The sequence below is a fragment of the Accipiter gentilis genome, chromosome 1 (genome assembly GCF_929443795.1).
Source record: "Accipiter gentilis chromosome 1, bAccGen1.1, whole genome shotgun sequence".
Classification (NCBI taxonomy): domain Eukaryota; kingdom Metazoa; phylum Chordata; class Aves; order Accipitriformes; family Accipitridae; genus Astur; species Astur gentilis.
Genome location: NC_064880.1, coordinates 34,724,962 through 34,747,106, shown reverse-complemented (window position 1 = coordinate 34,747,106; position 22,145 = coordinate 34,724,962). Strand labels below are relative to the sequence as shown.

The following is a 22,145-nucleotide window of genomic DNA, read 5'->3' as shown; positions in this document are numbered from 1 at the left end:
CTGCCGAAGTGTTAACATTACAAGACTGACATTATCTTTCATACCTATGACTCTTCTATCTGTTTGCCCAATGCCTGCTAAAAAAGAACAGTTACAAACCTCCTACTGGATACTTAACTTACTTCAAAAATGTATTAATGCTTGAACTTCAGTGTTATTTAATAAGGTCATTGTCTCATGTGCAGAAGTACAAAGGACAAAGTACAAAACTTTCTCAGAAGTAACTTAAGAGGAACCCTTTTCCAAAATCCTTTCAACTGACTTCTGATCTTACATTAAGGGAAAAAAAAAAAACCCAACAAACCCCACAACAACAACAAAAAAAGCACAAAACCCACAGCATATCCTTTTCATGGTTGTTCCTTATTTCCATGAATGAGAAGGATATTATCCTAAGATCATATTAATGAGTAGTTATGTGGACACTTGGGTAAAAATGGATCTCATTGCCCAGTGAGTTGCCCAGAGGAGACAACACGCAAACTTCCTTTGAAAGCTCCGTGTTCTGAAGTTACCTGAATACAATAAACTCAAAGTAATTTACTATTACACAAGTGACTAATCATGGACTAGAGCCTATCAGAATACTGCCAATTAAAACTTTTAGCTGTGAAATATCTCTTTTTTTTCAGAACTACTGATTATAAAAACACTAGGAAGAGCCAGCTTTGCTCAATTTGGAGCAATGACTTGCTATCCACATCACTTCAAATTGAGGGAAGGATTTAAACCTTCTTCTTCAGCATCACAAGCAGTCTAAATGACCTTGCTCTTGTGGGATCTTAAAGCCTTGTTAATGCATGCTCTTTGCAAAGCTTTTCAGCTGCCTATTTTCACAATCAATAGGTTCAAGCCTGATTGAAAAGCACACTGATAACAAAGTTCTGTCAATTAAGTTATAAGAAAACCCTCATATTGCATGGGCTTCCCTCTCACTACATAGCAGTAAATTCTAGTGATTATGAGAATAAATTCTTGCAAACTTCCAGCCTATTTCTCAACAGTTGATACCATTTCTGTGCCATTATCAAGTGCCTGCAGCTGTTCATAAACTCCAAGTCTTAATGTAATCAGTAACAGGAGTTATCATAACATAACTAATATAAAAAGGTTATTTATAGCCTAAGAATGCAGTCTCTGAAAAATCTAATTCTGATCACAAGGCAATCTACTGTATCTTGTTTTCCTGTGGATATAATATCAAGTTAAGAAGCAAAGAGAGAGATGTACTGGTATGCAGCATATGCATACATACCAGAAATAGGCAGGAACAATTCATCAGTACCCTAATTACATGCACAGGCACACCCCTAAGATAACTGATATACATTTCTCTCTTGAGACTTAAGTATTCAATATCATATATACTATAGGGCTAAAATATGAGCTGATTAGCTGCAAATGAATGTTCTGTGGCTGAAACAGGAGAAAAGAAAGTTCACGCTGTTACTAGAACAGAGAGGTCTAGTTTCTTCTTCCTCTTAATTCCTCCTCCCACAGCTGCCCTTCTTGAAAAATTTTCTTTGGCCTGATTAGCTTTTTGGTTTTTTTTTAATATTCCCTTGTGAGGTGACTCCCATCAGGACTCTTAACATGACAGACATGCTTAAGTACGCTGTCTTGAAGGTATGCCTTTCTCTTCATTTCCAAATTAAAGGCAGTCATAAAAGTGTGAATTCCCTCAGAAGTAACAGCTCTAAACATGTTGAAGACAAACAATGCACACACACACACATACACACACACGCAGAGAGATCTACATCAATTGCCAGTAACAGGATTCTGATGCCCTTCCACTGCCTGGCCATCATAGTTCCTGCTATACAAGTACCAAACAGACCACTCTCATCCTAAAGACACTCATCTAAGTAATCTACAGATGTCAAGACTTGGAAATCAGTTGTCCACTACTACATTGTATGAAATAGGGTGGTGAGAAGGCTGAGAGATCTCAGGTTTATTGCCAGTTTCTATACTTTTTCTTACACAATGGAAACTTGGTCCTGAAAGCAAAAGCAAGTAAAGCATGGAAGAGATGTAAGGAGGCAATTTAAAAATGAGGAGTCCTTTTTCTGTCATTAGTAGTCCCACATCCAATTGGTCCAATTTCCACTAGCTAGATCTCTTAAATACATTGGCACAGCATAAAGATTACCACTGCAAAGAGTTAAAAAGATCATGAAGCAAAAATTGGGAAAATAATAAAAAAATATTGTATTAATGGCTCTGCAATTACCATGTGAAAGAACAAGTCAGTCCTCAGCTATCTATTTTAAATAATTTACAAGAGGATACACATGTATAACAAATATAAAATTGTTTTACCAATCATAAATATTTAAGACTACTCTATATGTATGATCGAGTTAATTCCACCTGGTGAAAACTAACCAGGTTTGATATTGATGTTCATATGGAGGTATGTTTTGTTTATGCAAAAGCTTAATTATTCTTACTGTGGCAAAGCTTATGCACAGAAGTAGGACAGGGATATTCCTCTGCTTGTTTCTATAGTTCTCAAGCTCTTCTTTGAATAGATAATAACTCTCAGAACATCAGAATGCAACAGTCCAAGGATATACTAAAAATTGCACGAAAACTCCTAACAGAAATCGATCTGAGTTTGAGCTCCATTCTTCAGTTAATGCCCTAACACTAGGATAACAAAGTTTTACTATGATAAAATAATAAAATTCCCGATCATCTTATGTTAAAGCACTATAAAACATATGGTAAACTGCTTGGTACTTTCTCCATCTGTTGCACAGCTTTTAATTCAAAGGGGGTCAAAGTTTCAACCCACAATAGAAAACTTCTAAATTGCCAGCTTTACCAAACCCATAGCAATTCAGGTAATTTAACTATTCATCATTAACTACTCTCATCTCATTCAATACTACGCGACTATTACGTTGCTTCACAACTATTAAATTGTTTATGTTATAAAAATAACAGAACATGAAATAAAGCTGGTGTTTACAATACTGGTCAATGAGATCACAAAAGTAGACTAGAACAGGCCCGCAGAGGTTTATAAGACCAGAAGAGAAAGTTGAGGAAAAACAAAATGCAGAGAAAACACAAGAGGAGTGTGTTTTGGGAGGAGTACTGCTTCAAAAAAGCAACAGAATTCAGGTCTTCTACTTTAATAATGCCTTTAAATGGCAATCCACATAATTTCTTCACTATGAATCATAATGTTAATCTAGAATAAATTATCAAATTATGAATGTTACTAAACACTATTCTAATTAACCTAGACTGTGTGTCCTTGGAAGTCAGATGGGAATGTTTATCTATTTTGATCAGCCAGTGGTCTGTAAAGGGAAGATGTGAATAGCATTCTGTTGTTACAATACTGATGCATCCCCCACTTACCACAGTATCACTTACTGACAATGCCACCAATGAGAAGCCACCTGGAAAAAGATCTGTCAATAAAATATTTATTTAATCATGGATCTGTCTATGGCAGGTGACAAAATGACCTGTACTTCTCAGTTCTCCAGTCTAACCCTAAACAAATGCACCTATGCCTGGGAACAATTATGAGTAAGAACAGTGTTAGTATCTATCATATCTCATTCTTTTCTGAAAATTATGAGGATTCAAGCTCCATTCATCAGAGTTTAATCTTTTGAAGCCAAACTCGGTAAAACTGAGTTATCAAAAGTGACTCAGCAACATTAAAGCAGAAGTTCACTGCAGTTTCAGCTGGCTTTAACTGTCAAGTCACGTGTATTTTCAAAGAAATTGAGACTGTTTTTATCAGTCTGCTCTAGCCACCTCATAGTTACATAGTATTACAGAGGTGTCACAGGACCGAAATACCGGGTAGTCAACTCAGAATTCAAGAGATTAGTATTAAAGAATCACTTTTTGGAGAATCTATGTTTCCAAATTCACAGAGAAGGTTTTCTACGTGAAGAATTAGATCTACTGCAATGTACCAGAGGTTTCTTGTTCCAAATACAACTTCTCAAATGGGACAGAAGAGGCAGTTTCTTGAACTGAGAAAACAGTCCTAACAGAAAAGACAGCAAACTTCAGCTTTGACTTCCAGGCTGATGAAGTCCAAAACAATCAACACCAAAAGGATGATTAAAATCATTCCAATTTGACAAACACTGGCAAAATGTCTAAAATGCCAGTACTGACGATTTCTTTATTTTACTACAAATAGTAACAATTTAAGCCTAACAAACACTTTACTGATGTAAGTGAATTAAACAACAAGCTTGCAGAGTCAATATCTTAGTCACCAGAAAAGTTAGAGTGACCTTGTTTTCTTGCTCATTAGAAAGGAAAAAAAAACACATTCAGACATGCTATTTTTGTGAAGTCAGGATGTTTAGAGTCTTTGTTTGGGTTGGTTTTGGACAGTAACAAAGTACAAGGTTAATATGTAATAACATTGAGGGCTGATGTGAAGTTTGACAGAAAGCAATTGTCTCTACAAGAAAGACACTAATGAATGAACCAATGTAAAGAAGATAAAGTAAAATACAAAAAGAAAAGACACAAAGAGGTGATTATTTTGAAGTTTTCCCCAGCTCGATGTATCAGACAGCTTGTGCTAGGCCACCTCAGTATAAACCAGCTGATATTCCTTATTGCTCAAATGAGAAACTGTTCAACTCCACCTCCTGATTTTTTTACCTTTGTAGGCCTGTGACTTTCTGACACAGCGTTAAGGTGACTGGTCAAAGCACAAAGGTACTTGCACTAAAATAGAAAGTTTTAATAGGGCTCTAAGTAATTTTCATTTATGTTAATAGCTATAAATCTTTCTTTGGTGGGAGGGTACAGCCATTTAAATGAAGACCAGAGCACAGAAACCAGATGAGCAGAAGACCACCAGACGAGACACCACAAAAACAAGTCCAACTGAATCAAGTCTTAGAGACTTCAGGTAAAAACCTTGAGCTCTGTAAGTTGGTTCTGCACAGGGTGTTTTTTCTGTTAATCTGTAAACTGGTTGGAAAGACTTTTTCCCTTCTACCTTTCAAACTCTAAGTCTTTTTTCTGTAATTTAAGGGGAAGACATGGGAAAAACAGATAGATGTTTAGGACCTGGAAGGAAAAAAGACTGAGAACTGATAAAGTAAGTTATGTGCAATGCTCTCTGACCTGGAAAGAAATCTGGCAAGAAACAGATAGACTGGAATTACAGACTAAATTTAACTAATGCATCTTTTGGTTGGAAAGGATATTTCAACCCTTGAAAATTGCTTGGAAATTCATGAATTATTACATTTCAATAAAAAATCCTTTCATTTTTGCATTGTTTAAAAGTCAAGAGAAAACAGGTATTTCAGCCAAAAGATATGTCATGAAGAACTTTAAGTACCAGATACTTAGCCATTTATGTCCTCTAATAGAATTATATGCAAAATTTTGAAGAATGAGGTTTCAAATGGGTACACTAGAGGACCCTGAACTATAGCTGTAAAAAAAATAAATGGTACTCCAATTACAACAGTCAATATTCAGTATTATTCATAAACTTAGAATAGCACATATTTAAAGAAACATCTGCTCTTTGTCATAAAGTTCCTCTCAGTTCTTCTTTGCCAAAGAGCTTTACATGAAAATCTTTGTTAATGCAAAAACAGAAGTGCCATTCCACTACAATCAAATGTGTATTTGAGATCTCCACACAACTGATTTCCTGGAAAGAACACTGTGGGAGTATATTTGGATTCTAAATGATAAAAATATCTACTTGTTTAGAACATCAAGAAAGACAAAAGAGGCGAGATAAAATTCCAAAGATTTGAGTGTTTTTCACCTTGAGATTTACTTGAGTTTTATTTTTGCACTTCTAATTTAATTTAAAGAAACAAGGCACTAATTACCTTGAACTACTTTTGTGATGAAACACTTTTTGCCTTATCCTTGAGCAGGGCAAGAACTGTCAATCCATTGCAAATGATTCCGGATTTGTTTTCAGAAAAACTTAAAAATCTAAGCTTTCATAAAACTATAGTAACCTCTTCTTAGTTCATTTGGCCAAAGAAAACCAAAAGTATATTAAAGAACAGAACATGTTTCCTTACAGTTAACATTTTTCCCTAGTAATATCCATTTTGATCATAATTAGAGACAAAGTACAAAGTGGTTTAGATTTTCAGTATCTTCTCACTTCTTAGAGAGCACAGAATCCAAGACACAATAAGATTTTCCACACAAGTTCACAACCACCACCTAATAACAGCAAATGCCTCAGAGGAAGGCAACATTTCCCACCATGCACCTAGTTGACCATACTGTGTTTGGACATGAGAGGAAAGCTGGGGTTTTTTTGCCTTTTCAGATAAAAGTCTTCCACCCTGAACCACAAAATTCAGTTTATCTGAACATATATAAATATAACATTATTCACACCAAAAGCGCCCAAGTCCCTCCTACGTTTCTTCCAAGATAACAAACTTGATGATTTCTTACAGAATGGATTACGCAGTCCAAAATGGTCTTGTCATCCGTTTGTTCAGCTGTTGATTTCATCTCCATATTATTCCCTTGAGGATGGGGACATTAAATACATAAACCCACCTCCACTTGTGAAACAACTCAAAGTTCCACCTTCCCAAATACAGGTGTGATACCATAACATCAGCTTCAAGGGGTCACCTCCAAGAAATGCTCCACTGAGAACAGGTCGTTTGAGGCACAAGTCTGCATGTTCTCAGCAACTCAATGCAGGCCTGTTCTTTCCATTCTCCCAGCTCCTAGTCCACCCTCTAAGATAATAAAATTTGTCACTATACTGACTCTATACTTCTACTCCTTATTTGGATCTCCATCATTCCCCCTCCCTTCCTTTTTTTAAATTAAAAGAGAAAAAAATAGTCAAGGTTGCCTCTTAAAGAAAGTTTGTTCTAATTACTGTGAACGTGTCATGATTATGAGTCTGTGAGGTTGTAACACAAAACTCTTCCAAACCGCAGGGGGGGAAAGGAGATGGACAGCTGTATTGATGAGGCAGACCGAATAACGTTCAGACACACAGATGTCCTACTTCCCAAGCACAGAGGCAACTCACTATTCTGCTACATGGCTTTTACCAATTTGCTTTTATAAATTTATTTCCAGTAAGTCAACCCCACAAACAGACATGCTGTTCAAGCAGCATGTTCAATGTTTTGAGAGGATTATGATAAAAGATCATCAGAAGACAGTAAGAACTTCAGCTTAGAAAAACAAAAAATTCAAAATAACGTTAATAATCTATTCAGAAGAGGAAAGATTTCAGATGTCACAGGTGTTATGAATAAGAGAGTAGATATTTATGACAACTTCTTTTTTCCCTGGAAGTAGAAAATCTTTTCTGGAGAGAAAAATGAGACAGAAAAGGCATAACTTTTTCTTTTAGGAAAACCTATTTTGATAATAGTTACCTACTAGACATAAGTAGAAATTCACTCTGTAATTTTTCTTTATGATGCCTGAAATTAAAAACACAGCAGAAAAAGAAACTAAATCAGAAAGAAAGCAAGCTAAAAGAAGAATCACTGAAAACATATATAGATCATCAGAGAGGCTACAGAAAAAATTCTGGCAGCTGTCAACACTGTTAAAAAAAAAAAAAGTACTTAAGTGTAGCTGGTTTCTCTTAAGAGTTGGGAAACTATCAAACTGTAACAGTAATATTCATGACCTTGGGGGCTATATTAAATGAAATTTTTGTATATGGATTAGGTATTTGCAGACAGAGCTGTTACAAATTGGCAAAATAACAACATGGGATGGAAACACATTTCCAAGCACAGCAAACTGTGGGAGGTCAAAATCACAGCCAGTTCACTTCTCCTCTTTGCACACCTGCTTAGCATTCCCTTTCCCTGCTTTTTAAACCTAAGTAATTTTGTAAACATCTTAGAAGACTTCAACCTGAATTTCAAAGATGAAAGTTTAACTCAACAGTTGCCATTTGGCCTTAACCTTTAATAACTTTAGAGGAAGAACATAAGAACAGTCATGCCGAGTCTGACAAAAGGTCTACTGAGCCCAGTACCATCTCTCCTGCAATGGCCATAAACACATGCCTAGGTGAAAGGCTTTTTGACAGAAACCATGATCTTGTTAAAATGCCTCCAGAAAATAACAGGGAGACCACTCGCAATTTTTCTGGTAACTTGAGAATGGATCAGGCCCTCCATAGACACTATTCTTTTAGCTCACTTCTGCCAGTAAACCAGTTGTTCTTGATCCTGTTTTTACCAGAGAGTGCACTACATTTTTAAATGGAAAACCAGGAGAAATGAAAGGACTGTGACCAGAAATTGTCACAAAAGGTATGACAAGAGCCTTTACAAAGAAACAGAAGTGAAATCAGCGAAGCTATGAATTTCAGCTTCCGAGATACTGAAGCTAGCATTTAGCTGGCTTAACTGATCAAGCCAGTCAGTAATTTTAAACATGACAGGCCACAAAAGCAGATAGTTGACCTTTGTGTGTTAAATCATGCTTGGGAAATCTACTTTGCAGTTGCAAGCACAAAGATTACCACAATGAGTGCAATTTAAGCTAGCAACATGAGTAATTTAAACTAATTTTTTTAAATGTGACTTCTAGTCCTTATGTTCTGAAAGATGTTACCAATTCAGTGTTTTTCCTGCCTCTGCAGAGATAGTCAATGCTTCCACCTTGCCCAAGCATGATACTAGTACAATTTTACCCCACTGCATTAGCAATGTTTAGACACACACTGACCAGAAATGCTTCAGATTAGTATTGCTGTTGTGGGAAAGAACTAAAAGCAATAAAAGTAGTCCAGAAAGACACCATAGTTATTTTTAGAGAACATGCAAAATATGGCAAGATAGAACCAGTGCGGCTTCCCAGACACATACGTGTTTTTCACTGGAGAAGGGAGGAGAAGGTTCCTCCTTAAGATGCTGGCCAAGACTTTGCTAGTAAAGTTCTCTGGCCACGGCCACAGAGTCAGCAATAGCTGGTCAGCTTCAGAAAAGTTAATACAACTACAAGAAATTTCAACTTCTACACAATTTCTTCACGTAAATCTAAAAACTGAATAAGCAGCAGCAGTGTAAGTTCTTACACCTCCAATATTACCCCTAAAACTGTTAAGACATGCAGACCACCAAAAAAGAGAATGTGAAGAAGACCCTTAACCCCACAGGTGTTCCTTATCAGCACTCTTTCCAGTCTTAAGAAAACAGAAATGAGACAGGTAAACTTTCAAGGAGTGAAACAGATCTTCGATACCAGTAATCTCCGTTAACTGGAAACTCTTCCTCTTCAACCTCTACCCCTGCTCAGGATAACAAATACACTGTGTGTGAGCAGTACTAAGACAGAGCACTGCCAGGTGTGTCTGCCCACTCAGAATTCCCTTGGTTTACAGCCTAAGGTATTTATGGAAATATAGTAACATCAGCCATACACAGATAAACACACATGCATATAAAATACAGCCACGTACACAACATTTGCTCCTTCCCCATCAATTTCAGTTTTATTCAATTATCCTAGTAAAAGTAGACCTTCAGACAAAAGAAGCTGCTCAGTGACTGTTAAAACCCTCCATGCTGTAGCACTGATGACAGTAACTGGAGGTGGGGAGGAAAGGAAGAAAGAAATTAACTTCTCATTTAAGGACATAAAGTACTGCCTGCCTGCCCCTGGTTCCGCTTTACCCAAAAAATCTGCACAGTCACATGTAGACTCTGTGAAAGTACCGTCACGTCTTAAGTCACAGATTCCAAAACCTCATTTTCTGCAATTATCAATGACCCACAGAGAAAATTTCACCAAATTACAGAAATATGGAACACCTTTCTTAGAAAAATAACTTAACAGGTAACTGAGCCTTTCCTCAAGCTTTTATGAAAGCAATTTAGAATTTGTCAAATAATAATTTATAAATCTTACCTGCTTTTTTCTTGAAGTTGCCTTGGGCAACAGACTGGCTGACAAAACTGATGCAAACGGAGAGCAACACAGCTCAGGAAAAGGATTTGGAATTGATGGGATCTCCAAAACATTGTCATCTTTCTTTTTTATCCTATTTCAACAAAATACATAATATCAAGCGATAATTGTAAGAACAACTGTTAGAATTGCAATATCCAAACACAATCCATGAAATACTAAGGCACTAACACCACAATACTTCCTGGTTGCAGCAATTAGCTTTTTTGTGCAGGTTTTTTTTTTTTTAATCAGTAGGCTGAATCTATTAACATACAGTGCTTAACACTACTTGAAAGCAATCCAAGTATTCTGCTCTGAATATAAAGTTGTTTGAATATACGTAAGTCTTTACAGAGTAAGAGCACAGATATATTTATATTGGCTCCTAAGGACATCAGTAAATATTTTGTTGTCCCTGTGTTCATGCCATTCCCTACGTACACATATTACAACAGTGGATGCATGTAACTTCTCCGCAATACTTCCCGAGTACGTCACAACTGTATTTTAAACAAATGGAAACTTTTTTCCAACTGAATCAGGAGTCAAAGTGACTGACAAGACAAAACAGCGCAAAGCAATACGCTCATTTCTGTTTTCAGTTACTCTTGTATTTGAACCTCCACAGCTCGATCACGAAACAAATGTCTCGGTAGTTGCTAGCTACTTAAATTTGATTGTCTCGGAAGTACCACCAAGCGGCATTTGCAAGAGTAGTGAAGATAATCGCTACTGTGCTTGCTGAAGAGCTCAGTTATGCACCGGTCTAAAGTATCACATTAATAACGTGGTTGTTTAGACTGCTGCGTACATTACAGTGCATGGTTTTCCCACACAAAATATCGAGCAGCACTTTGTCTACTTGATCTGGAGAGCAGCACCCAAAGCACCTCAAATATTTGAGTCTGCGAACGTATAATTGGATTCTTCTACATGTGTGAGTTGATGGCTCCAAGCGTAATATTTAACTTTATTACCTTCATTATTATCACTCCAGATTTCGCATACTAATTGGTACAAAGCGGAGAAAACCATCAGAGTAAGGTAACGATGCACAATGGAGATGCTTTACTTTCTGGAAATCCTCACCGAACATTCACCTGAAGCGCTATTTAGCATTAGGGAGTGAAAAATCCTGTCTGCAGCATTTTAAGATTTTGTAAGCTTCGGTCTACCAAAACGGATTAGACGCTTCACGAAAAACCTAGCTCAGAGCTTCCTTTACTGAGAATAGAGACCAATGCCTTTAAGAACAGCCCGAGAGGTAACGAACAGGGTGCACATCACTGACGGCAATTACAGCGGCATCGCTAACGGTGGAACAGTTTCTCTCACGAACGCTGTAGGACACTACACGGAGAAAGTAGTGGCTCGGTTCAGTTTGAAGGGGCCGGCTCGGCAACGTCGTCTCTTTTCACCTCAAACTGCGAAATCTCAAGGAAAAAAAAAAAAAAAAAAAAAAAAAAAAAGCCGGCGCGGAGGGGTGGGGGGAGACGCATCCGCAGCGGAGGGAAGTGTCTGCAGGGCCGGGCAACAACTTTTGAGTTCCAGGGGAGAAACGGGACGGCCCCGGGCAAGGCCGCCCCCCCCCTCCTCCGCCTCGCCCCCTCCCCAGCCCACCGCCGCCACCACGCCGCGGGGCGCGGGCACCCTCCGGCCCCGCCGGCCCCGCGCTCCCGCCCGCAGGACGCCTGCCAGCCCCTAGACGGCAGCAGGCGGGCCCTCGGGGGAGGGAGCGCGCAGGGCTGGCGGCGCCCGCCCGGGCTCCGGCCTTACCTGTCGGGGGGCGAGGGCGGCGCGTCCCCGCCGGGGGACCGGGGAAGCGGGCAGGGGGAGCCCGCCGCGCCGCGGGGGCCGCCGCCCGCGGGCTCCGCCGCCGGCCCTGCGCCGCGCCGCACACCGGGCAGCGGGGCGGCCATCGGCGGCGGCGACGTCCTGGCTGGGCGGCCGCCCGCGCGGGAGGCACGTCGGCGAGCGGCCCCGGCGCTGCCGGGCGCGTCGGGCGGAGGCTGCTCTCCGCTCCCGCTGCGGAGGATGGGGGAGGCGGCGGGGAGCGGCGGGGGGGGGGGGGGGGGGGAGAAGCGCCGCCCGGGCGGCGAGCGGCACCGAACGCCTTCTCCGGCACACGTGCGCGGGCGGCGGCGGGGGCGGGCGGCCGCCGGCTCCGCGCAGCGACGGGCAGGCAGCGCGGGGCGGGCGGGGCGGGGAGGGGGGGGCGAGCCGTGCCCTCTCGGCTGCCTCCGCCACGGCGGGGAGGGGGAGGAGGGGGGGGCCCGGCGGTAGAGCGAGGCGGGCCCCGGCAGGTGCGCGGCCCCGGCAGCCGAGGCCGCGGCGTCACCCGGCCCGCTCGGGGCGCCGGACCGGGCCTGACGGGAGGGCCGGGGCGGCTGAGGGGAGGGGGCGCCGCCTTTTGCCTCCTCAGGCGGCGGCCGCCCCGCCGAGCGGCCCGCAGCGGGCCCCGGGCGCCGCCCGCCCTGCGCCTCGGCCCCTCCGCCTGAGCGGAGCCGTAGCGCTGCCCCGGGCCCGGCCGGTAACCTCCTGCCCCGGGCAGGGCCGCCCCCTCGCCCAGCGGGGCGCAGGCGGGCACCGCCGGACGGGGCCTGGCGCTTCGCTGAGCGCCCGGCTGATATTTGACTAAGCCGCCCCATCCCTCTGCGAGGTCGGGAATTTATGCTTACGCCTTGGCGAAATAAGGAGTGAACGAGGCCGGGGGTCAGACCCGTTACCTTCCTGGGGGAGGTAAGGGGTGCCCAGCTGGGCCCAGGACTCGCGTTCGGCCACAGAGCCGACGAGAGCAGAAAGCGGAGAGGTTTTTCCTCGCGCCTTGGGCTCCTCCACAGCGGCCTGCGCCGCTGAAGAAGCCGGCTCCTGCCCTGCTACGTAAGTACACAAAATTGAAGGCGGCAGTTCCGTGGCCATCCTTATCGGCGTTCATCCTGTCACAAAATAAAGATACTCCCTCGCTGTATGAAGAACACTTTGACAGCACCAAGCAGAGCAGGTAAAATTGTGTAAGTCAGTCCATTTGATAGAAAGTCAAGTAATTACAGCCCAGCCCCTGGTAAAAGCGGCTGTATGGAGAAGCCTGACTGCGCTTGGCATGCTCGTGGGCAGTAACTGAGATGTCAGGTGAAAACACAGAACGTTTTGGGACGCGTGCTTTGCTGTTCCCCTGAACCCACCGAAAAACTCATCGCACACAAGCCAAAATTCCAGTTCTGGAGAAAGGCTTTTCTGACCTAGAAACAATATTCACAGTTTTCGTTCCAGCTGAGTCACAGATGACTTTGCAGGACGTTTCTTTTCAAGGAAACGAAGGATTCCTTGTCCTCTGAACAGCTCATTCTCTGTTATGCTGACAGCCGAAGTGCAAGTCCGAGTCAATTAGCAATTCTTACATGCAGAGACTGGCAAACTTATCTGGAATTTTACAGTGTCAGATGATTGGCTGGATTTGCTCGTTGCTTGTGAACAGCTGTCTTTTTACACAGCTGCACAGACCAGACCGCTGGTTTTTGCCTAATTGATTCACTGGCATAAATGTGGCATGTTAAACCTCACTGTCTTCAAAAGAATAGAAGGAAGGACAACTGGTGTAGGTGCTCTAGGTAGAAAAATGACGTCGGGAAGAGATAAAAACCTTCAAGTGGCAATTGTATGCTGATATTTATCAGCATTTTAAAAGTTCAGCCACGGAAAGAAAATATGTTCTGACTTTTCACCCAGTCTGTGCAACTTGTTACAGAGATGCAAACTGACATACGTGGTACGTTTTTGTGTCTTTGGCTTAGTCATGCAATTGTTTTAAAATGGCAGGCAAACAAAAAACACAATTAGAAGGAATATTAGCAAATAAATTAAATACTTCTATGTTTCAAAATAACTTTGCTAGGATTCTAATGAGTCATGACAGCAAAAATGCCACTTGTAGGAAAGATCAATAAAAAATGTAATGCTATTATAGTTTCACTTGAATGCAGTAATTTAATAAACAAATTTACTTTAAAAAAGTTTTTTTCTATTTCTAATAGTCTGTCCTGATGCTTGCTGCTTTCAGTGCTTTCTCTGGGAATAGCATTTTATGAGAAAAGTACAGTCACTGGAAAACTGAGGCACAGAAAAACCTACATGATTGTTCCATTGTAGCATTGGAAACATTGCATAGGTGAGAACGTGAAACTAAAGTTTCTCCTGAGTTACTGTCTGTCCTTGCAAACAACTGTAAGGATAAAAAAGATTGCCTCAGCTTGGCTAAAGAGATCTGAGAGCATTTGACCTACACAGTTCAAGTGTAACCTTTTTTAACTCTTTCTTTGAACACGTACAAACCCAGTAATTTCTGGACAATTAATACTGTGGATATTAAAAGACTAGCAGATTTCTGCTGAGTCCTACACCAAAATATTCGTTGCGCTGTGTGACTTGGCTTCCTTTTCATCATAAATACACCTAAGCTGCCTAGTCTGTTTTTTGATAACTTGCTATGCTTCTGCAGCACAATGGTCCTTGTTCTAAGACTCAACATTTCCTTGAAACTAAATTTCTGGGCATTCTTCAATCCTCAACTCAGTAGTTCTGTTTTCTCTTTTAATTCTTTGTTAGCCCAAATCAAGTCCAGGTGTTTATCAAGTAAAATTAAAAATATATATTGAGAAAAAACCCCAATGGATTCAAGCTATTCAGTATGCACCCCACTTCCAGAAAATCAAGCTCTCCAGTTCTCAAAAGTCTGTGTGCTATTTAGAACTATGGTACTTGATTAACGTGACAAAATTATGCCTTTAATTAGAGTAAAATTTCACAGTTATTACTGACAAAGTGAACGCTTAAAAAATCCAAACTATCTGTGATTATCTCTGAAAACTGTAGAAGGTTTTTGCTGGATTTTTTTATTTCACCCTTCCACACATACCTCCTTGCTTTTATCAAGATCTTTTCAGTGGGGTTTTATACGTATAATGGCTTCACCATAAAAAGCGTCACTATAATTTCTTAAAGATGGTTACACTAAGAGAACTAATATCATGCCTTTACACTGAGAAAAGAATTATCTCTACTGAAGTACTAGATTGAAACCACAGAATTAGCTAGTTTTTTCAGTGCAAGGCTATAAGCAGGCCTAAGTCTTGTCTCCCAATACAATGTTTTCTCTACAAGCACCCCAAAATAAATTGCATCAAATGTCATGATACAAAGGATCACCTTAAGGAAAAAAAAAAAAAAAAAAAAGGGTGATTTGTCCAGTAAAAAAGACATGCCCCAAGATATAAGCCTGAATTTGTAATATATGTGTGTGTATTCTCTCAATGTACCTAGGATATGTTGAACACGTATTATGGTCCTGATACAATGAGCTGTGTATCCTTGTTCCTTCATGAGCATTTCAAAAGCCCAGTTTTAACTTTGAAAACTGGCCCATCTGTTTGGGGAGTACTTCATGAGAGCCAAATTTATCCAATGAGTACAAGCAGAGATATCACTAGCTAACTTCTTGGCAGTACTGCATAACTCTTTGAAAGTTATGTGTGGCTGAATGTTTTGTGAGGAGTCTTGCCTATTATTATAGCTTGTATTGAATATTGAGTTTAGAATTACTGTTAAAATGTGTCTTTTATTGCAGATAAGGAAATGGTTCCAAGGGATTGAATCAGTACTGCCAGCCTCTGTCATTTCCAGAAGCTGCTTATCAACCTAGTCTGAAACTCCCTCTGTGTGCACTTACACAAACCACAGCATAGTAATACTCTGGTGTTTCCCCTGACTTAATTTTCCCTTTCTGCACTTACTATCAAGAAGCAGATTTGCACTGTGTTTTCTGTTGGTTTTGGTTTGGGCTTGGGATTTTTTACCTATTGAAAAGCAAGAATACTTTAGTGTACTTTCGTAAGACACTTGAGTAGAAGGATGAATTTTATTGCTAGCTTCGACAACAGTGTTTGCTGTTTCAATAGCAAGTTCTGTGATTCCCTGGGACAGCTTTGTCCTCAACCCAGAACATCCCCCTGCTGGAATTTTACCATGAACTGTAACACAGGAACAGAATTAAATTCTGTGCAGGGTTTTGAGAATAAGAATGATACTCTTCAAATCAATCAAATCAAATCAAGAGCTTATGATTTCTGAAAGGTCATTGTAGCTAAAAATGAATATTTAGGTTCAGCATAGGGTTGACTGGGTGCCATGTCGGGCTTGTGAGATGCAGGTCAGACAACGTGACATACTGGCTTCTGCTCCTTCACGCTAAGGCTGCATGAAATCAATCATTCAACAGCGTCTATAATAAACTGTGCGTTAGGTGATGCGATCTGCACTGGCCAACCTTGAACTTCTATAAGGCATAAAGTTCCTTCCTAGAGAGAACTCTAATAGTCCAGGGTGAATATTACATATGTATGGATTACAGTGGTTAGGTCTTCGTCTAATGGGTCTAAATCTACTGGACTAGATGTAATCTTCTGGGTAGTCATGGATGAATGAACCGAATAATATACTGCTGTGGTTATTTGTGGAAGTGAATTGACGAGTCCCAGGGAACTGATTTAGCAGTGCCAAACATTTGTAATGATAGTATTGTAATGGAAGAAACATTTTCTTCTAATACATTTCTCTGTTCTTATTAATCCCTTGTAAATATTTATGATAATTAATGCTTTATTAGTTTTAGAACTACTGTGAAGAGTGAACAACTTTAAAAATCACGTAAGTGATAAAATATTTGGATAAATTAAACAGGCGATGTTTCACAACAGCAGAGTACTGCTGCTACTTTTTATAGCCCTTTTTCTGGAACTCCACCTTACACAAAGAACGTGATTTCTGAACTTCTTATATACTTTCAGAATACTGCACACAAACATGTAATTATTATGGAGGGAAGGGTGCAGGTGACTATGCTATCTGGTACTCATGTTTATGCAGCACGTAGAAGTTCAGTTTCTGTAATGTGAGTTGTTTGGAAATCAGATTCAAGACCCTTTAACAGTAGTCATTTTGTAGAATGGGAAACAGAATACAAGCATAAGCCCTCCCCCCCCGCTCTCCCCCAAACAACAACAACAAAAAACCAACCCCCAAAAAAGCAACAAATGTAGAGCTAAAATGACTTTTCACAAACAGCCACAGCAGTCATAAGTCTCAACAGCATTTCTGAGCTGCTGCCAAGGACACTGAAGCAATAGTACCAGACAAAGCACAGTAAGAGTCTCCAGATACATGTAAAGAGGAAGGGAGATGTAAAGTTATTTTGGGCAAAAAGAAACAACATACTTGGTCAGACTCAAGGCAGGTAGAATTCCACTTTTGTTATCAAGAGAATAAGGATGATACATGAAATTTAAATACAAAATGAATTCTGTATTTTGAAATATTGACGTATAGAGATTTGTTTGCCTAAATGCAGGCATCTAATACCAATTTAGATACTTATTCTACCATGCCCTGGGAAGGCAGGGGTTTCCTGTTCATCCTGCATCACCTGTGACAGTGCAGTGTGGATGTTTCAGATATCTTTGGACATTAAATATGGCATCAGACTCTTTTATTTAGGTGCCTGAGTTTCACTCATGTTTTTTTCTGGTTCTGTAACATGCAGCTCACAATAGACTATCCATGACTTTAGGAAACAAAATGAAAGTCTAGTAACTTCAGATATATTGCATTGTGAAATTGCATTTTGGAAGGTTTCATTAGATCTGAGGAGATTTTTCTCTAATTCTGGCAATATTAAGAAATTTAAAATGTGATTGTATGCGTATCTGCATACATGTGAGGGGAGAAGGCATTTTTTTTCTTCCAAAATCACTAGAATAATTTAGCCCAGATTTGCACCCCCAAATTTGCACCAGCCCTGACTGAGCAAAGCAATTTCCAAATCAATCTACCTGTGCATGTGCAATTTAGAGCGCCTTGAAAATGGGCTCTGAAATGGAAAGCTCTGATGAACCTTAATGATGGAGTCATTACGTTCCTCCCAAACGACAGAAAGTAAAACAAACAAATGCTTATCTGGCCAGCTGGAATTCCTGAGGTAGTGCCACTGTATGATAACATATCTGCCACCATTTTAATACATCACCTGGTAGGACATTTGGAATGAATTAATCCCATAGAGTTTACACAGAGAAGGGGCATTTGCTCTGTCTCAGGAGTTTTTTTCCAAAAAATCTATATTCAGGAAATGAGGTATTCAATAAACCTTTGAAAAACCAACCTACCGTTCATGTTTTAAAAGCATTGTGCTGACTACTTGGAATTTATTATATTAAAGGGTTATTAATGCAAATGTCTGTAATTCAGGAACCCTATCTAACAACAACAATCTCAGCACTTATTATGAACCTAATTATCACAACATCAGTGCACCTAACATTTTAACGTATTTATTCCCCTTATACGGCTGAGTAAATGTTTGCATCTTTATGTGCCTGAACATGTTTAAAAATTAACCCTAAGTGGGTATTCAGAGAATGTGACTTTAGACACTATACCAAGCTAGATTGGCCATTTAACTCAGAGGCATAGAATTTCCAGGAGAGAAACCAGACTCCAGAGGTCAACTAAAACACACATAGGGGTTTTAGTGCTGACAACCATCCCAGAATAATTTTTTGTTTCTTCGGACTACATGGGAAATCTAGGGAGAACTTTCTTCTGACAAGCATCTCAGCTGTTGAATATTAGACAACACAATTAATTTGCTAAGTGATTTTCTCAAGATCTAATGGAATTTGTGGCTGAGTAAGGAATGCAATGAGTCCAGAATTAGTACTCTAATAATCAGGCTGTCCTTCTTTGTAACTATAATGAAGGTTTCTTGTTTCTAAAAATAAAAAAGGTAAAATGTATTAATACTTCAGTACTCCTGACAATAACCCAGCTTTAAATCTGGTCCAAAAGGTGATTTTCCTTTGAGCTAGAGAAAAAAGTACCTTTTGCTTTGATTTCATGTTTAGTAAAGCTGTGCTCTGCAGTTGTTTAGTAGCTACTGTACTTCATATTTTTCTAATAGTCCTAATTTTACTATGACGAATAGAACAATTTTATTACACTGAACATAGGCAACCTTCTAGTTCACTTTTGTGTATTTATGAAGGAGATATTACACAATACATGAATAATAACATACAAGATAATTCCAGACAATTGTGTTACACATAGTGGCCCTGTAAATTCAACTTCAAAGTCAAAAAGTCTTACAAAATTTGCCTTGGGGTGGGAGAGGAAATGAGAAAAATGCTGGCTACTGAACAAGTTCATAAATAATTTGCACCTGACTTCAAAGAAATTTAACATCTGATGTATCTGAAGCATTTGGGAAGCAAGAGTACAAACTGAGATCATATCTAAAATTAGGAAAATTGTTATAGCCACTCAACCCTTTTAAATTCAACTTCCAGTGTTTTCTGTCAGTTCCATAAATTTAGCTCAATCTGTTGTACTTCTTTGAGAACTCGAAATATGAAAAAGGCAATGCATCGGGTTTTTTGCATTCTTTGAACTTATTTTATAAAACAATAGCAATGCAGTTTTCAGACTTCTAACCCACTTATACTTTCATCCTAGCATCCAAGCAGAACTACTGTACTAATATGTTCCCTTTTCATAAATTCCAGATCTTTAATAAATCCACACTAGACGCAAAAGTTGGTATTCTTTCTCGTGACTGGATTTCTGTACTACTGGATCACGCAAGATGACATGCCCATTCCACAGAAGGAGTAAGCACACAGTCACATTTCTGTCAAATTAGCCATAGCGCAGGATAAAGAATCTGTAGCAGCTTTATGTTTCTGGGTTGACTTTATGCAGGCTGTGGGAGGACAGACAATATCTGATCTGGCAAAAAGCCTACTGGTAAATATTCAACCCATTGAAAAATGTCTTAACAAGTTTGAATTACTTAAGTAAGTTTGAGGATTCTTCCTGTTGCAACTCTTCAAGGCCTCAAGCCCATTTTAGCATGTTGTCAAGCCATGGCCTCAGGGCCAATACCAAGCCTCTGACCAAGAAATCATATTAAAGCCAGAACATGTCACTGAAGGTGATACATGAAACTTCCTAACTGATAAGTTGTACTTTGTGCAAGTGTTAGATGGTGCCTTAACTAAATTCCAGTTTACATTCCACCAGCCTGCATGGTTTTACTTGGAGAAGTGACTTTGCACTGTAGCTGGAGGTAGCCCATTGAATATTGCATTCAGTCCAAATGTAATTGCAGGTCAGCAGTGGGTGAAGAGAGATAATTGTTGCATGGGCTAAGTTTTGCTTCATTGCAACTTGGATTCAGGCAAAAGCGGATGTACAGTTTTAACAATGTTTTGAGTTTCCATAGGGAGTAAGAGGCCACCATCTAAATACGAGGCTTCCAAACATTCTACTTTCAAAGTGGCTTTAAAAGAAAGGTATATTCCAATCTCTTTTATTAGCACAGCCCCTTCAGAACATTTATCCTTTTATTTGAAGGGAAAATCTACCATTAAGTGATTTGTTAAGATGTTAAAACCCCATTCCATTTTCTAAGAGAGTTTGGCTGGCTCTCAAGCAAGAACGTAGGCTTCTATTATAACATATTGGGAGCTTTTAGAACTAAAGCATTCATAATAAATTTATTCAAATTGACACATTTCTGGTTACAATGTCTTCATTATTTCTTCAGAGTTACGAAACATGAATTATATCACTGTAACCACAACACTAGTCAAGGAAATCTAATTTGCTGTGAAGTCTGTTTGTACAGTCATCATGTAGCTCAAGGCATACATTCGATTATTTTCTTGTACTGTTTCTTATATTGGTGTTATTCCAAAGGCTATAGTGGTATTATAACCTCATTACATCTAACTTTAAAAAATATTCTTACATGGCAGGCTCTAAAAATATATAGCTACATAACAAATTAAAAATAATTACATCACTAAAATCTATTAGGCATACATTGAAAAGAAGTGTATTTCAGATTATTTTATATATTTCAAACACTTTCTTTTTAAGCAGTACATGCATTTTATCATCATAGCCAGCAAGCTAGCCAATATTTTATTCAATTCAAATTAGAGCTGAATTAAATTAACCCAGCATAGAATTCCTGAATCATGAGAACGGAATCATTAACATGATCAACATAAACCAAAAAAGGACTTTTTAAAGCAAAATGAAAAGGTTCTCCATAAGTATCTTTTCTCTCTTATACTTCGTTTATTAAATTCTTCTAACAAGAATGAAGTGAATTATAATTAAAAAAAAGAAGCTGATAGCCTCTTTTACAGCTTCTTAGGATAGAAAGATTTTTTTTCTCTCTCACTTTGCTGTCAGAAATGAAAGCCTGAGCTACAATTATTAAAGGTCTGAATTTGCATTTTTCAGCAATCCAGAGAAATGAGAGCAGCTATTGTTATGATCATTATCGTTATAAAGTTCTTTGTCTATAGATCTTCTAACAAAGTTGTTGGTCAGCTGTTTGTTAGATGCCTTGCCAGTTACCAGATAATATCATAGTAGATCAAAAAGAACAGCAAATTAAAATGATAGCTTTGTATACTCACAGATGGTAAATCCTCTATAAACTAAAGTAACTGAATGCCATGCCTAGTGCTAGAAGCTAACGCAGGAAATTTGTAGAAGCTGAAAATACATTGATGGATTTGTTTGTAAATAGCTGATAGGATTTTTTCTCCAAACCTGGTTCTCTTTCCTCCCAGTTCTTCTTGTTGAGAGCGCTGTACTAGACAACTTCCCAGAACTAAAAACTCCCCTAAGCCATGACCTCTCAAGCTTGCTGTATTCTGAACAGCTATTAAGGAAGAATATTAAAGTAAAAAAGACTCTTGATAAGACCTTGGTGGCCTGAACTACTAGTGAGAAGGACCAGCTTGAGAGAGTAGAGAGTGCAAGATCCCTTCTGGAGTAGCGGAAGAGGGTATCTTCTCTGCCAAAAGTCAGACAAGTTCAGATGGCTCTTTAGGCAACTGAGCTGACTGAGTAAAATAGGCAACCCCAGATTATTCTATGAATGAATCTTTATAGACCTGCCTTGGAACATCTCCAAAAAAGCTCAAGCAGACACCCACTCAAACAGTGCGTCAGGAGCTTATCTGCTGGAAGTACCTGACAGGAAAAAGTGAAAGCCAAGCAGAAGTTTATTGTTCCTAGGAAGGTTTAAAGTATGTGCATTTTATTTCCAGTTTTCCCTTACAAAGTATATTAACTTG

The 22,145-nt window shown here is 39.6% G+C and overlaps 1 protein-coding gene across 1 annotated transcript in view; it reads right to left on the bottom strand.

Moving 5' to 3' along the window:
• GRB14 (growth factor receptor bound protein 14) overlaps positions 1–11,858 on the bottom strand; it is a 67,428-nt gene extending 55,570 nt beyond the window's left edge. The window contains exons 1-2 of the mRNA XM_049813557.1: positions 11,716–11,858; positions 9,898–10,030 (exon numbers count right to left, since the gene is read on the bottom strand). Of these exons, the coding sequence (XP_049669514.1) occupies positions 9,898–10,030; positions 11,716–11,858 (276 nt within the window). The remainder of the gene's footprint in view (positions 1–9,897; positions 10,031–11,715) is intronic.
• Positions 11,859–22,145: the final 10,287 nt, after the last annotated feature.